The sequence below is a fragment of the Trachinotus anak genome, unplaced genomic scaffold (genome assembly GCF_046630095.1).
Source record: "Trachinotus anak isolate AG129_WGS33_773 ecotype Australia unplaced genomic scaffold, CSIRO_AGI_Tana_v1 ptg000010l, whole genome shotgun sequence".
NCBI lineage: Eukaryota > Metazoa > Chordata > Actinopteri > Carangiformes > Carangidae > Trachinotus > Trachinotus anak.
In genome coordinates this window covers 27,315,332-27,330,772 of record NW_027273861.1, presented here as the reverse complement: position 1 = coordinate 27,330,772, position 15,441 = coordinate 27,315,332, and the positions used below count along the sequence as shown (strand labels likewise).

The 15,441-nt window shown below is 41.8% G+C and overlaps 1 protein-coding gene across 2 annotated transcripts; it reads left to right on the top strand.

Annotated features, from left to right (window-relative positions):
- Positions 1-339: 339 nt before the first annotated feature.
- On the top strand, positions 340-15,441 carry rhpn1 (rhophilin, Rho GTPase binding protein 1). 2 transcript variants are annotated; one of them, XM_071486517.1, is made up of 16 exons: positions 340-552; positions 730-823; positions 3,370-3,485; positions 9,466-9,594; positions 10,139-10,214; positions 10,796-10,873; positions 11,006-11,130; positions 11,369-11,535; positions 11,933-12,120; positions 12,217-12,373; positions 12,592-12,732; positions 12,839-13,033; positions 13,118-13,194; positions 13,295-13,441; positions 13,936-14,088; positions 14,180-15,441. In XM_071486517.1, the coding sequence occupies exons 1-16, from the start codon at positions 533-535 to the stop codon at positions 14,381-14,383; spliced, it is 2,067 nt and encodes a 688-aa protein (XP_071342618.1). In that variant the 5' UTR covers positions 340-532; the 3' UTR covers positions 14,384-15,441. The 2 variants fall into 2 exon arrangements, with proteins under 2 accessions (XP_071342618.1, XP_071342617.1); XM_071486516.1 differs by having other exon boundaries at positions 14,177-15,441.

The following is a 15,441-nucleotide window of genomic DNA, read 5'->3' as shown; positions in this document are numbered from 1 at the left end:
AATTGTTATTGGAAATAATATAAAAATTATATGAGTAATATAAAGCAGAAAATAATTTGATAATATATATAATTCCATGCACGTCAATATCAATAAAATAATTTATTTATTTATTTATTTACTTATGTTTTCAACACGGAGGTGGAGCCCACACACAGGCCACAACCCTGACGTCGTCATGGCAACGGCCCCGCGGTGTAAGGGGACGCCTTGAGCGCCCTGTCATTGGTCAGCTTTGGCTGTTGTTCCGCCTTAATCCTCTCGCTGATTCGTCCCGTCTACCGTCGCTCTCAGAGACTTCAACGTGATTGGCTAGCATCGACATTCATGTCCCGCCTCAGCGAATAAGCGGTTGCAGCTGCACACAAGTCAGAAAAAAGAGAGCGGAGGAGGAGGAGGAGGTTTAACGATGTAAATGGTAGAAGTTCGTCGTTTTTCGGAGTGAAAAGTTGTTTTTTTTCTTGTCTACCGTTGTCGGCTGACTTTATACAAATTATACAAAGCTGGGAGAAATGTAGGGACTCTGTTCACGATGGAGGAACCTGCGACAAGGCAAGTGATAAAACCGCGACTCGTTAGCTTAACTTAACCGTTGTTAAATGTTGTTGAGGTGAAAGCTGCTTTCTGACGTGAGAGGTGCGGTTAAGACACGGCGTGATTATAGCAGGTGTGTGATCTTTTTTAATAAAAGAAAAAAATGTATAAATGTACTGAAAATATTCTCCGCAGAGAGTTTGAAATGTCGCTGTCAGACGGTGCTTCGGACGACGACATGCCCCTAACGTTACCCGCGGAGGGCAGCCACAGTGGGAGCATCCGAAAGGTGAGACACCTGCAGACACACACTCTCAAACACACATGTGCAAACACACATGTGCAAACACACACCCTGCAGCGATGAGAAAGACGTGGGTAGAGGGTGTGAAAACTGTTCAGGAGCTCCTCTATAGGTCTCTGGAAGTTCTGTCTCTGTCAACAAATATCAGCTTTGGTTCCAGTTAATGCAATTTTTTTTTTTACAGGGATTTTGGGTTTTATTACTTTATTTTAGGCCAGTGTTACTGCAAAAACATGGCAACAAACATTAAAGAGGAGTTCTGCCTCTGCCTCAATACAATGAAGGCGAATGCAATTTCACTTTTGAAATGTACTGAAAAGTACCATTAGGAAACCAATGTTTTTTCATAGAAACAATGTCCTGGTTGAGGCTGGAACAAGCCTCTTCAGGCTGCCAGTAGGTGAATGTGCACAGGGGTTGTTCTGAGGCTGTGTACTGATTTTTGGTCTTATTTGTGCGGGTAGACATTTTCAGGAGGTGAATCAACCAGTCAGCTTATTGCTCATTGATTCACAATGTGTTGTTAAAATCTGGGAGGTGTGCACCTTCTCTGTGAACGTCTGCAACCTACAGTTATCCACAAAACCCTTCTCTGTGTTTGTGCATCTTCACAAAAGCATAATTCCAACTATATTCAGAATGATCAACAGACTTGCTGTGGATCTTTGGTGTCAAGTGGTTCCATTGTTTCTGCAAAGATGTGCTGCTGATTAATTTTTCAAATGTAAATGTTTAATGCTTTGAGCACCACCAACAGAAATCCATTCATCTCCATTGCATTTTGGGCAGCAGCAGAAATCTCAGAGGCAGGTATCTCCAGACCACAGCTGATAAAACCAAAACCACTAAACATAAGTGGGAAAATATGTATTTTTAGAATTTGGTTCATCTGATCCTTTAATTACCTTAAGATGTTGGGGGTGTGTTTGAAAAGCATGAATGCAGAAAATTAATGATCACAGACCTGGTGGCCTTAAGGAAGGCACTTTACCTTCTGCTGCTTGACTGCAGGAGAAAACCGTGATGTAGTTTACATGTTGAAAAACAAGATGTCTGCTTAGAGAAAGTGTCACCTGGACACTGACGGTTTTTGACGCAGGCTTTTAGACTTTAACTGCACAGATGTCGAGCAGCCTCCATCCTCATGCCCTCCTGGTGGTGGAGCAGAGGTGGGAGCCCGGCCAGGAGCCTAATCCACACAGGCACTCTGAGGATTACTTGACGTGCGCATGCTAAACAAACACCTTAACTGGGTGAGAGGGAACAAGAAAGATAAAGGGTGAAAGAGTGTGAGAAAATGAGAAACGTCCATATGCTGTACATATTGTCTGAGGCTAGAGAAGGTGATGGAAGGAGCCACAGGGATAAGGAAAGGGAGTATTCAGCATGTTTACAGTACGGCTGCTCCATCTGTCATGTTACTGTACATCTGTTTACATTTTAAGTGTGATACAGTGGGGCCTTGTATGATAGATTGCTGATTTTACTGAGCAGACTTCTAACAATCAGCTGTGGGAAGCTGTTCGGGTGTTGTTGGCAAAAAGCCTGTTGAAGCGAGATTTTAAGAGGCCTTTAAATCTTCACACTGATACACGGCTCTGACATATTACCAGCTCCTTTTTCTATTAAACATAATGTCCTGCTGGGGAGAAGGTTCTGCTCCTGCTACACCATGTCCGATTATTTCCATCTTTAGCATCCACAGAGCTCTCTCCTCTCCTGGGCCCTCAGTTACCCACATCTCTGACATGCTCTTTGACACACCCATCATCTCTGGCATGCTTTCCTATCCAACATGGACTTTTTTGTGCTTTGAAGTAGACCTCTCAGGCAGATTTCTGTCCAGCCTGTACTGTATTGCTCCCATTAAAATGCCATAGTTAACTGAAGGTTAAAGCCATGATGTAAAATCTGCTGTGAAAGATCAACGTTGAGCAAAAGTGTCCCCAAGGATTCACTGTTGGTGAGTTGGTGGTGAATTTAGTCTATTGTGGATTTGTCTGTTTGGATGTCCTACCTGACCTGGATGGGTCCACAATAAAGCTGTCGTCTTCAGTACTTCCTCTGTTGTTTTCCTCTGGAAATTACACATGAAAACAGTGTCAGGCTGTCTCTCTCTAAATGTCACTCTCTCTTAATTAAGTGATCTTTTCCTAATTGTTGCCGCTGCTCTCTCTCTGAGACTCTCTCTCTTTATCTGTAGCTGATGAAGAGGAGAATCTTGATGAGGGAAAACATTAGTTACCTGCCTGTTACTCCACCAGCTGCTGGTTAATTAATGGTGATTTTCTTTGAGATTGCAAAATGGGATTCATGATAGAACAATACCACAGTTTGTCACATGTACTATGTATAAATGTGAATATTTTTATTGATAAACTATGTAACATTTGATGGCACATTTAAAGGATGTTACTTGTCTTACAGTCCTGGTTGTTGTATATTTGGCCAGTATGGTACTTTGTACTCAGCAAACACAGCTCACTTTTATGACACACAATTCCTTATTCGCTGCTTCATCCCTTCTGCAGGGATGTGATCCTTTCGCCCAGACTCAGCGCAGTAAACTGCAGCACAGACGAGCTCGCATCAACCAGCAGATCAACAAGGAGATGCGCATGAGAGCTGGAGCGGAGAACCTGTTCAGGTGAGGCTGCTGTTTTAAAGTTTGGCGTGAAAATATTGACATTGCTCAGCCTTAGTTTCATCCGTTATTGTCTGTTTTCCTGCATCACTACATCACTGAGCCTGTGTCAAGACTGTGTCAATAGATTCATTAAAATAAGTGAACTTATGTTGGAAATTTGTGAAAATATGCATAAGAGTTGACATGTGGTTCTTACCTGCTTTACCTTACCTGATTTCAAGATGTGATACAAGATTCAAAATTGTTAAGGTGTTCATTTTGTGAAGTGTTGTGATGCAGTAAGTAAGGAGGTCACAATACGGGAAATTTGCTAGTCAATACAAATGCCACTGAAATTCCACGATTCTTCTCGGCAACAAATTTGACACAGACAAACACACATCCCTCCATATAATCAGTGTGCAGACAGTTTAACTGAACTAACACGGGGACACATTTAAATAGTCAACATTATATTTTGACTGAACAGTGATAACCATAGCCTGCTAATGTGATGAGCTGTATTACCTGTGTTAGCCTAAACAAGCTAACATTAGCCTTTGTGAATGTTGTGTGTGGAGCACTGCAGCTGTCACAATTCACAAACAATAACAGCAACGTGTCAGGACATGAACATTTTGATGACATGTTGTTTATATAAAGTTAACACGTCTGTGTTTGTGCTGCTTAGATCAGTTTGAGGTGTTTCCTCCTTTCATTTGAAATAATCTGTGACAACTTTTGCATGCTGGCATTTTTTTTTCCATGTTTTTTTTTTTTGGGGTATTTTCTTTGCCTTTATTCTGAGCCACAGAGAGCGAGAGAGAGAGAGAGAGACAGGACAGTCAGAGCTGGGGAGAGGGAATGACATGCAGCAAAGGGACACTGTGGGTAGGACGAAGCCTTTAGGGTACACACTCTTACCATATGAGCCACCAGGGCGCCCCTGCATTCTGGCTTTTGGTTGTGTATAACTTGTCCCTGATGATCTGCTTGGAACGCAGTGACCCTTCATGCTTTGGTCCAGAAGTCGGGGTGGACCTGTTGGTGCACCTGCACTTGTCGCTGCAATTTCACATGTTGTTGTTGTTGTTGTTTGATTTTTGGTGTCGACTTGTACCAAGGTGTCAGTTCTCGTGACAGCACAAGCAGTAAGGTGGACCTGCTGTTCATGGTGTTCATTTTGATGTGAAAGGGCAAACTTTCTCTCATCAGCTTCTCCTCTAAGATGACGTGATAAATGCCAGTCACATCTCCTCTGTGGTGGTTGCTCTTTGTTAACTTGTTAGCTCTGTCACATTTGTGGTGCAGTCCGGTGATGGGAAAAGGTCAGAGATCACTCCCCTCCAAACCACACACACACACACACACACACACACACACACACACACACACACCAGCACCACCCAGTTTTATGGCTCTGTTTGCGTTCACTGTGTGTGAACATGCGTGTTTGTGTGTCTGTCAGCTTGTGTGTCTTCTCTTTTGTGCATGGTTGTGTCTCCTCTTCCTATTTTTCATATTAGTATTTTTTAATACTTTAACTCTGTGTATATACTTACTTATATACTGCAAAACAGTAATTGAGCGCTGCATTCTTCTGCAGCATGAGCACCGACAGGGCTAATCACCAGAATGAACTGTGCTGGCTTTGTGTTTTTAAGCAGCAGGCTGTCATTCACCCAGCATGCAAGAGTTTTATTGGTGAAGAAATGAAAAAAGAAATGGTGGCAGAACATCAAAGTGTTCTCTCTGAGAACATTAGCATCATCTTTATCCTCTGCAGCTTCTCTCCGTCTCTCTTTGCCTTTGCCCCCCTCCCTTTCTTTCTGCTGAACTGTCTCTCAGGCTGTGCATGGTTTTACAGATTCTTTAAGTATGCATTTAATATATGTGCATACATTTGCTCTACACTTTTGTTGTGGAATTTAAGAACATTTACAACATGAATAGCCCATAGCACAAAAGAAGTCTGAAAACACACTTGCAGTGGAGTTACTGCCTCTCCCTCATAAAGATTCAACTTTGGAGTAGGAGGAGGAGCCACTTAATTAAAGCAAGGAGCTACTTTCTGCCTCCTTCGTAGTGCCATGTCAGATTTTAGTAAGGTCAACACAGAAAACAGTGTCTTTAATTAAAAAACAACTAAGGGCACCACTCACTATTATCCCAGGACCTGTTTGGCTACAACTAATTAACTTTTAACTGACGATCTTTCACAGGGATAGATGGATGATAGATAGCAGGGCTAATACTTACATTTACTCATATTGTTGTTTAGTCTCTCAAATATTTTATTCTATAAATTTACAGAATAAGTGAAAAATGTCCCTCGTTTATCTCCAGAGTCCAAGACATGACATTACTTTGCAAAATCCACTGCAGACTATAATCAGTTGTTATAATAATTGTCAGTTTCATGCAAATGTAAAACAAGAGAAAAGCAGCAAACACTCACACTTGAGAAGCTGGAGCTAGTGAATGTTATTGACTTAAACAATTATTTAATTAGAGATTAGACTAAATCTTTAGCAGGTAGTGATGTTTTTTTTTTTCTCTGGCTGTCTCTCCCTTCAGCTCCACTTTTGACTGGTTTTAGGCTGTTATCCTAAAAGGTGATGACTCAGTTTAGGGGAAATAAAACAGGTCCTCCTGCCCTTTCTGTTGGGACGGTGGGTCACAGAGACAAAGAGGACCCCCACACAGCCTGCCGGCCTGTAATCAGCTGGCTTTGTGTCCGCCTCCCGTCCTGTTCCCATGCAGAGATGAAGCCCTGGCAAGCTCATCCCCCACTTATTTGTCTGGCACCGTCAGACCTTTTTTTTTTTTTTTTTTTTTTTTTTTTTTTTCTCTATCCTCCCCCTTTCCGGTCAACTGGAATAGGACACACACACACACACACACACACACACAAAAACCATCTCGCTTTCTTTTTCACTTCACTCACTCTGAAACTGTTGTGGAATTGGGTCGTGGTGTGAGTGCTGGTGGGTGATGGGGGGGGGTAAGATGCTAATTACGGATGAAAGATGGGTTGTAACTCATCAGGGCTCGTGATTGGCTGATGAAGACGTCATGTTGTGTGCTGCAGAGTGTGTTTCTCTGTGGGAATTCAGCTGAGGGACAGTAACTAGTTTAATCCTGCTCCTCATGTCAGCTAGTTTGATTATTACAATGGTATGATGACAAAAACTTGTTTTCAGCTTCTCTGATACTTTCTACTAAGAGTTAGTTTTCCGCTCAAAAGCTGCGGTGTGTTGTGCGTGCAAGTGGGTGTGTGTGAAGGGGATATTTGGCAGACCATTTAAAGCTGACTAATCAGATTGCCCTTGGCTTGATCCTAGATATAGGTGTGTGTGTGTGTGTGTGTGTGTGTGTGTGTGTGTGTGAAATCGGGAGGGAGTGACGAAGGGGAGAGGTGAATGTAAAGTGGTCTAACTGGACAGATTAACATTATTTAAAAGGAGCTCAAAGGTGAGCTGCAGCTGTGTGTTTGAGCCCAGTTTGGTCATGCGTTTAAAGAATCACATTTTTCAGGTTGTGCACAGGTCACTGATTGTCCTGACAGACAAACAATGGTAAAAAGTTTAATCCAGAAACGCATCTGCCTCATATGAGGTCTGGTCAGTTTATCATGTCTCATTTTTACTATACATACATACATACATTTTGCCCTTTTTAAAATATATTCAACTAAACATTTTAGAAATGTATGATAATGTTAACACAATTTGGTTCAGTCTTAAAAGGTCTGTTGTAGTATATAAATCAGAAGCTGATGTAAGATGTTCTGTACTGTGTTCTGACAGCTGCTTTTAAGTCCACTGGTAAAATATCTTCAAAAATATAAAACCCTTTATTTATTTATTTATTTATTTATTTATGGTTTATTTGCAGAGTTAAAAAGTGTAAGCAGTGGAGTAAGAGCACCTGAGAATAACCAGAAGTTATTTATGATTTAACATCAGTGATATAAGCGCTGGATGCACTGAAAAGAACAGGTTTGGCTTTAATTTAAATCAAAAAGTGTCTAATTAGAGGCTGTTAAAGGTGGAGGTCTGATTTGGTAAAAGGGAACAGAGCCGACTCTGTTTGTGTCCTGCTGTCACTGCAGTGATGCCACTAATTTAAAGGAATAGTCCACTGATTATATGCTGAGAGGAAATGAGAGAATACCATTTTCCCAGAAGAAAGACATGAAGAAAGCCTGACAGGTCTGACATTTTAGTGAGCTTAACTGTATTATTTATCTATGACCCAAAGCCTAGCCACACCTTGATAGTTGATTTTTGTCAGTTTCTGTTTATCTTTCCTCCTCAAATCTTTCACCTGATGATGCATCTGATGACTCGCTCAGCACCAAGACCTTTCATCTTTCCAGTTATCAGATGAAACCGAGACTTATCACTGTTTCCTGCTTCTAGTATTTATCTGTGCTGCTCCGCTGAAATTATTATTTTGTGTCTGTTTGTATTATTTCTTCTTTTCATCTTGTCCTCGACTGGTTTGTACTTTACACACACACAGCTCAGTCTTGTTGTGTCACAGAGCCGGTGAAATTTAATGTTTGCATAATTAGGGGGATTTTCTTGGCCACTTCTCCAACAAAGTGTGTATCATTAGTTGCCGTGGTAACCCATTGATGCCTCACATTTCCAGGAACAGTGTGTTGTTCATCTCAGCCCCCCACGGCAGTGTGAGCTGGCTTTACTCAGCTCTAAGACCCTCCCCCTGTGTTTGGAGCAGGAGAGGAGAGTCTTGGGCTGAATGAAGAGAGGATGATGGAGGAGATGGTGGAGAGAGAGATGCATACATTTAGGACAGGATTGTGAAAAGAAAGTCCATTGCTTACTGTGTTTATGATGGTGTGGAGTAAGAGTTGCTGTGAGGCAAAATTACGTCCAAGTTCTGTTTTACTCAGTTCAGCCTCAGATGGCATTGGCAGCTAATACATGTTTTTTTTCATGGTTGAATTATGGCACAATTTTTATTCAAACAATGTCAAATGTTGTGTGTATGGTCAAATTTATGCCATTGTTTTTCATTGGCAACAAATGTCATCAAATGAAGAAGAAGGGAGATGTAAACCTGGTGCCTCAGTTATATATAAAGCATCAAAGTGAGAACTATTTGATGTTTTTGTTTGATATATTTCAGAAAGATTACATCACACAAAAGTTGTGAAGCTTCATGGCTGAAACTAATGTCCATCTCTGTTATTTTTAATTTAATGAGATTTTTCAGGCTGTGTATAAAATGCCAGATGATTGTGATTTTTGCTCATCATAACAGACAGACCAACAGTCTAAAACACCAAAAATATTCAATTTACGATATGAAACAACAGAAAACCAAAAGCCAAAACCGGAGAATGTTTCTCATTTTTATTGATAACTCCAAACTTTTGTTGATTAATATTCTGTTGATCAACTAATTGATTAGTCAAATAATTGTCAAAGCTCCAATAAGCTTAATATAATGTTTTCTATTATATTAATTTATAACAATAATTTTGATCTCGACATACTGTATGCTAATTCAGCAGCTTCTTGCTGATTTATGTATTTTATTGTTATAATGCAACATATATATTTTTTTTAAATAAGAAGCTAAACTCTTAACAGATCGTTATGTTGAGTGTGGACAATGACAGTTTCTGATTCTTTAACACAAGAACTGATACCAAGGAACCTCTGTTTAATGGAATTCAAAGGGATTGAATGTTTTATTTATATATATTATATAAGTTCATGACAAATTTTTGACCCAATAATCAGGATCCTTTTGTGGATTAGGAGTTCAGAGTCTCTGTCATGTTGGTGGCTGAACCTTTTCCTGCTCAATGGCAAAAACTCTGACTTGATGTTAAGTCAAAATAAATTATCTTTCTTACCGTCACATTGGAAACTGATGTTTGCTGTATTCTGTTATAGTCTGTTAAAAGTATATTAGTGTTGATGAAGGATGAGATCTGACTGTGTGTGTGTTTTTTCGTCTGCAGGGCGACGACCAACAACAAGGTGAGGGAGACGGTGGCTCTGGAGCTCAGCTTCGTCAACTCCAATCTGCAGCTGCTGAAGGAGGAACTGGAGGAGCTCAACAGCAACATGGAGGTCTACCAGACAGACAGGTAGACGCTTCAGATCATGGTCCATTTATTATTATCCCAGGCATTCCAGGCCAAACACTCATTAGACTAATGAGAATTATAATTGGTGAAAACAAGCATCCATTGCATTTTTGTATTTACACTGTGCACTGAGTGCGTGTGGTCTCGTACCATTTATCTTATGTTTTGTCTGGTTCTTGGTTCTTTTTAGGGTTAAGACATTATGTCAGTGAGGAGATTTTTCCCTGCTCAACCCCGGGTCATGGGAGGGATAAATCCCCTGATTAGAGTGTCATTAATGACCCTGTGGTGTGTGTGTCTGTTTGTGTTTATTGTGAATGGAGGAGGTGACTATGGGGGGGGTGGTGTCAGGGCCGTAAGGGTTAATACTTGGCTTTAGCTTTGCTTATAAGCAGGATGAAGCACTGAGCAGAGTGTCTGCAGACAAACAGATGGCAGTGCTGACTTGACCGTGGTTGATACTTGTGTGTGTGTGTGTGGATGTGGATGTAGTGCAACAGTGACAGATTACACACAGACTCATACTGTATTTATTTCTTTTCAGTGAGGCTGTAAATGTTCCCATGATCCCACTCGGCCTAAAAGAAACCAAAGAGGTGGACTTCACTGTTTGTATCCAGGTGACGACAGCATCCAGCTGCTCATGTTTCACTCCCTCAATTTGTCTCATTTATCATGTTTCCTTTTCTTTTAGAGGAAAAAATAGAGGGTGAATTTTGTATTTAAACTATTAGAACAAGCACTGAAGGAACATCATTCGTGTTACTGGTGTTTGAGCTTTGACACAAATTTTAAAGACAATATATTTGACGTCAGTTGGCCTGTTTACCACACTGAATTAACCTCACAGCCACCAGTGTTTTTTGCTTTCCTTTCATGAAGTGAGAAATTATAAGTTATCATAAATGCTTCTGAAAATGTTTGAGCTAAAGCTTGATAAACATCTACGAGTTTAAACACTGTTACACACAGTCAAGGATTTTAAAGTGATTTTAGTGGATAGTATTTGATGCATCGCAGGACAAGACATCAGCTAAAATAACTTCTTGATTTGTCATTTTGTCATTTTTTCTGATGTTGAGGGACAAAGCTTAGTCTTCTGCCCTTTGTTTACATAGCATTTAATACATACATGTACACAAAGGTTTTCAGTCGCTGTGAAACTGATTTATCATGACGTCACGTCTGTTTCCTCTCACAGGACTTCATCTGTGAGCACTACGGAGAGGACAGCTCTCTCTACGACAAGGAGATCAAGGAGCTTATGGAGCTCAGACAGGTTAATGAATTCACTTGTACAGCTACAAAACAAACATTCAGCTGGTTCAGTTATTAGATCTGGTTTTATGAAGTTAGTCAGTGTCTCTCTGTGACATTAGAGGTGTATCTGTGTGTGTTGACCTTGGGCCAGGCCATGCGTACACCCAGTCGCAACCAGGCCGGTCTGGAGCTGCTGATGGAGTACTACAACCAGCTGTACTACCTGGACCAGCGCTTCTTTCCTCCACACAGGAACCTCGGCGTTCACTTCCACTGGTAGGACATCAAAACTTTTCAATCAGCAGTGAGCTAGCCTGGTTGTGTGGGATAAAATGGACAAGTGGAACTTTATTTTTGGACATCTTTATATGCAAATGAGCTCTGTGATTGTGGAGGTGAATGAAATATCATGTGTTTCAGTCATTTGATGGAAAGACTAATTCATAGAACATTTACTTAAAAGGTTAGTAGTAGAATTAACTGTAGAAGTTCATGTCTTTTGTCCGTCTCTCAGGTACGACTCTCTGACAGGCGTCCCGTCGTGTCAGCGTGCGCTGGCCTTTGAGAAAGGAAGTGTGTTGTTCAACATCGGGGCTCTGTACACGCAGATCGGAGCACGGCAGGACCGCTCTGCCCCAGCTGGCATAGACCGAGCTATAGATGCCTTCCAGAGAGCTGCAGGTACTGAAACAACAACACACCTGAAAGTGCTACTAGCAAAGCAAATCTTCACATTTGAAAAGCTGGAAATAGAAAATTTTACTTGGCTTGGTAAATTTAGAGGAAACTTAAATGAAAGACTGATTATTAAAATCATTGTTGATTAATTTTCTGTCAATTTACTGAGTAAATTTGACACTTACTGAACAGGAGAGCTTTATGGCAGTATTAAAATGATGAAGTAACCTTGATTCTGGCAGATTGTTCACAAAAACAGACGTCCCTCTAGTGATTTTTATCTGTAAATAATCTGTAAAAACTTTACTGATTTCCTGTCTGTTGTGTAAAATTTAATGAAATAGGATTTTCTCCATATAATATCCAACGTTCGTAACCATTTCCTTCTCTGTGCATTTAGGTGCATTTAATTACCTTAAGGAGAATTTCTCCAATGCTCCGAGTCTGGACATGAGCGGCCCGTCGCTCTGCATGCTGGTCCGGCTGATGGTCGCCCAGGTGCAGGAGTGCGTCTTTGAGCGTGTCACACTCACGACGCAGGACACACACTTCACTTCCCAACTCCGCCTGGCGCAGGAGGCTGCACGGGTGAGTGCACACATCTCCAGTTAGTCCGTGTTGTTCCTGTTTGTATCCCGTTATACTCACTGTGTGTGTGTGTGTGTCCGTGTGTGTGTCCTGCAGGTGTCGGACGTCTACTTGTTAGTGCAGCAGACCATGACGCAGCCTCTGATGAAGGACTACGTGCCGTTTTCGTGGGCCTCAATGGTTCAGGTCAAATCTGAACACTTCCGCGCTCTCTCACACTACTACACTGCTGTCGCACTCTGTGACCACATGTGTAAGTAAAAAAATTTACTTTTAATACATGTAATTTATTTATTTTACTTTATATTTATCTTGTCAAGTAATAAATGATGGAAAATCTTGTACAGATATAATAGATCAGGTTTTGTTTTGCAGACTTTGCTCTGTGCAGTTAGTGTTAGTTTGTTTTTATCATTACTCAGGACAATTGTTAGTACCTACCTATGTTTTAACTTGGTTTATCTTCTATAGCTTCTGAAGCGTCTGCTGAGGATGAGGAGGAGCAGCATGAGGAGGAAGCAGAGAAGGTTTTCCTACAGTTTTATGTGAGCACTCCTGCAGGGCTGTCACTCAGCCAGGTTCTACAAGACCCTGAAAAAAGACGAAAGCTTGGTGAGTTCATGTGAACCAGGTCTGTGTTATCTAGTCCAGAGGTCTGCTGTTTTGGGTGAAAGTTATATTCACATATTTAAAAAAAGGAATCTGTACATGTGTGCAGGTAAAGCTCACCTGCGGCGTGCAGTGATCAGACATGAGGAGGCGATGCGGGTCCACGGTCTGTGTAAGATCCTGAGGAAGATGGACATCCTGCAGGACGTGCTGTCTCTCACACACAAACGCTCTTTGGACAAGTACTCAGAGCTGGACCGAGAGGACGATTTTGATGAAACTGCTGAGGCTCCAGAGATTCAGTGTAAGACGCATCTGTGACATTATCAATAACATTCAGTCTGTGATGAAATGACAGTAAGTGATGTTTGGTTTCTTGTGTTGACAGCTCAAACCCACCAGAAACCAGACATCACTCCACCCAACTTCTCCACAGTCCAAGTCACTGACATCTTCCAAAGACTGGTAAACACACACTGAAGACATAAATACACATACAAGCATTAAAATAAACTGTAGCACCTACTGGTACTTGAGTTGAGGATGACTCTTCTCTGTGCTGCAGGGGCCTCTGTCAGTGTTTTGTGCGCGGGCTCGTTGGGGCCCAGTGCGACTGATCTGCCTGCAGAGGAGAGAGGGCGGACTGGGCCTCACACTCAGAGGAGACTCCCCCGTCCTGGTGGCCGGAGTGGTACCTGGAGGCTGCGCAGCGGTGAGACAAAATCCACTTCCTCCTCCACATTGTGTACAACTGTGAGACAGATGTTACTCAAAACCAAAACATCTGCACATTTGGAAGAAAGTTCTGAGTGAACCAGTTTGATTATTGAAAAAAGGCAAATATCATCTACACTCTCCTGACTGTGTGTAATTTGAAGCTCATTTAAATTTTCTCTCTTTCTAATACTGGAAAAACTTCTGATCTGTATTTGTTGCAAAAGAACCTTGTTTTTGGTTTGTGGGGGAATAAAATCTGTTGAAACTAAATGAAATGTTCATCTGCTCCTGGGTATCTTTTAATCAAAACATTTTTTCCTGTAAAATCTGGAAACATTGAGTCTTATGTTTAATCTACCTTAAAATCAGCATGAACATAACTTTAGCCTGTATGTGTAGATTATGATTGGTTGAAAATCTTTTGCTTAATGAAGAAAATGCAAAAAGAAATCATAACTTTTGACTCCTTTCCTGATGTGTGTTGTGCAGGAGGCAGGACTAAGGGAAGGAGACTACATAGTGGCAGTGGACGGACAGGACTGTAAATGGGCCAAACACAGCGAGGTCGTCAACATGCTGAAGAGCTGCACCGACAGAGGGGCGGAGCTCAGTGTGGTCACTTTACACTCGCATGATACACAGGTACGTATGTGTGTGTTTGGGATGTCTGTTGTTTCTATGTATGTGTGCTCACCTGGTTAGTGACCAGGACATTACCTGTGTGTGTTAGCAGGTGGAGCGGAGGGCCATCATGCTGTCCCACTGCGGCGACACTGCTCGGCAGCGTCTGCTGGGCGCGGCTAAAGGCCAGAGCTCCGCCTCCCTGCTGAACTGGAACAGAAAGAAGAAGAGAGAGGGTAGCGGGGTCACCAAGAGACTAGGAAGCACTTTCAGTTTGTCGTTTGGAAGCATCAGAGACGCTGAGGCCATGTACTGAGACACGACTGCAGGGGAACCACTCAGGGAATCACTCAGTGGAGCACACGGTACGATGAAGGCTGCAGATGGACAGAAGTTTAGTGCTGCACAGTAACACAACCTCCTGTGTTGGTGGAGTGGGACTGAAATTTAAAAAAAAAAAAAAAAAAAGCACAAGTTTATTCCTGTAAAAATGTTGATCCTGGCTCATATGTTGCTTAAGGACAGTCAGGTTTGTTGGCCATTCAAATATATGGAAGCATACGTACTAGGTACAATACCTTGTAGCATGTAGCTTTTTGCTAACATTTACCTTGCAGAGTGAAGAGGGTGGAGCTTAGTATTGCTGCCACTCAGGAGCATAAACTGTGGTGAACTGTCACAGAACGTGAGGAAAACTAGATGCAGGGAAAGACACGAGTGGGTGTGAAATTTACGGCTTTTAGAGTTTAAAGGTCACATTGTTGCTCCTGCATCGCTGTGTGTAAAACAAAAAGTGCGAGTCGACTTTGGGTCTTCTCAAGCGATGACTTGAATCATCAACTTTCCGTTTTCACAAACTGTTTGTAGTTAAACAGCTGATGTCAGTACAGTTAGTACTCTGGCTGTTTGGAGAGAATAAACACAACCTGTCCAGCAGTTCATGTTCTGCCAATAACACAAGGCGACACTTTGCTTTCTGTCTGAACATATCTTAGTCGTAAACTCTTCCTGGTTCATTTTACCCCTGATGTGTAGCGACACATCTGCACCAGCGCAGCCTCTTCGACTTCTCTGTGAAACAGGAACAGTCAAAGAACATTTGAGCCCAGCTTTAAGTCTTAAGGATGCTTAGAGCGTGTGAACATCGAGATCTGACACGTCCACAAACCAGATTCACACTGGTTACTCTGATCTGGAATTAGGTTTAACAGCAACACACACACACACACACACACACACACACACACACACACACACACACACACACACACACACACACACACACACACACACACACACACACACACACACACACACACACACACACACACACACACACACACACACACACACACACACACACACACACACACA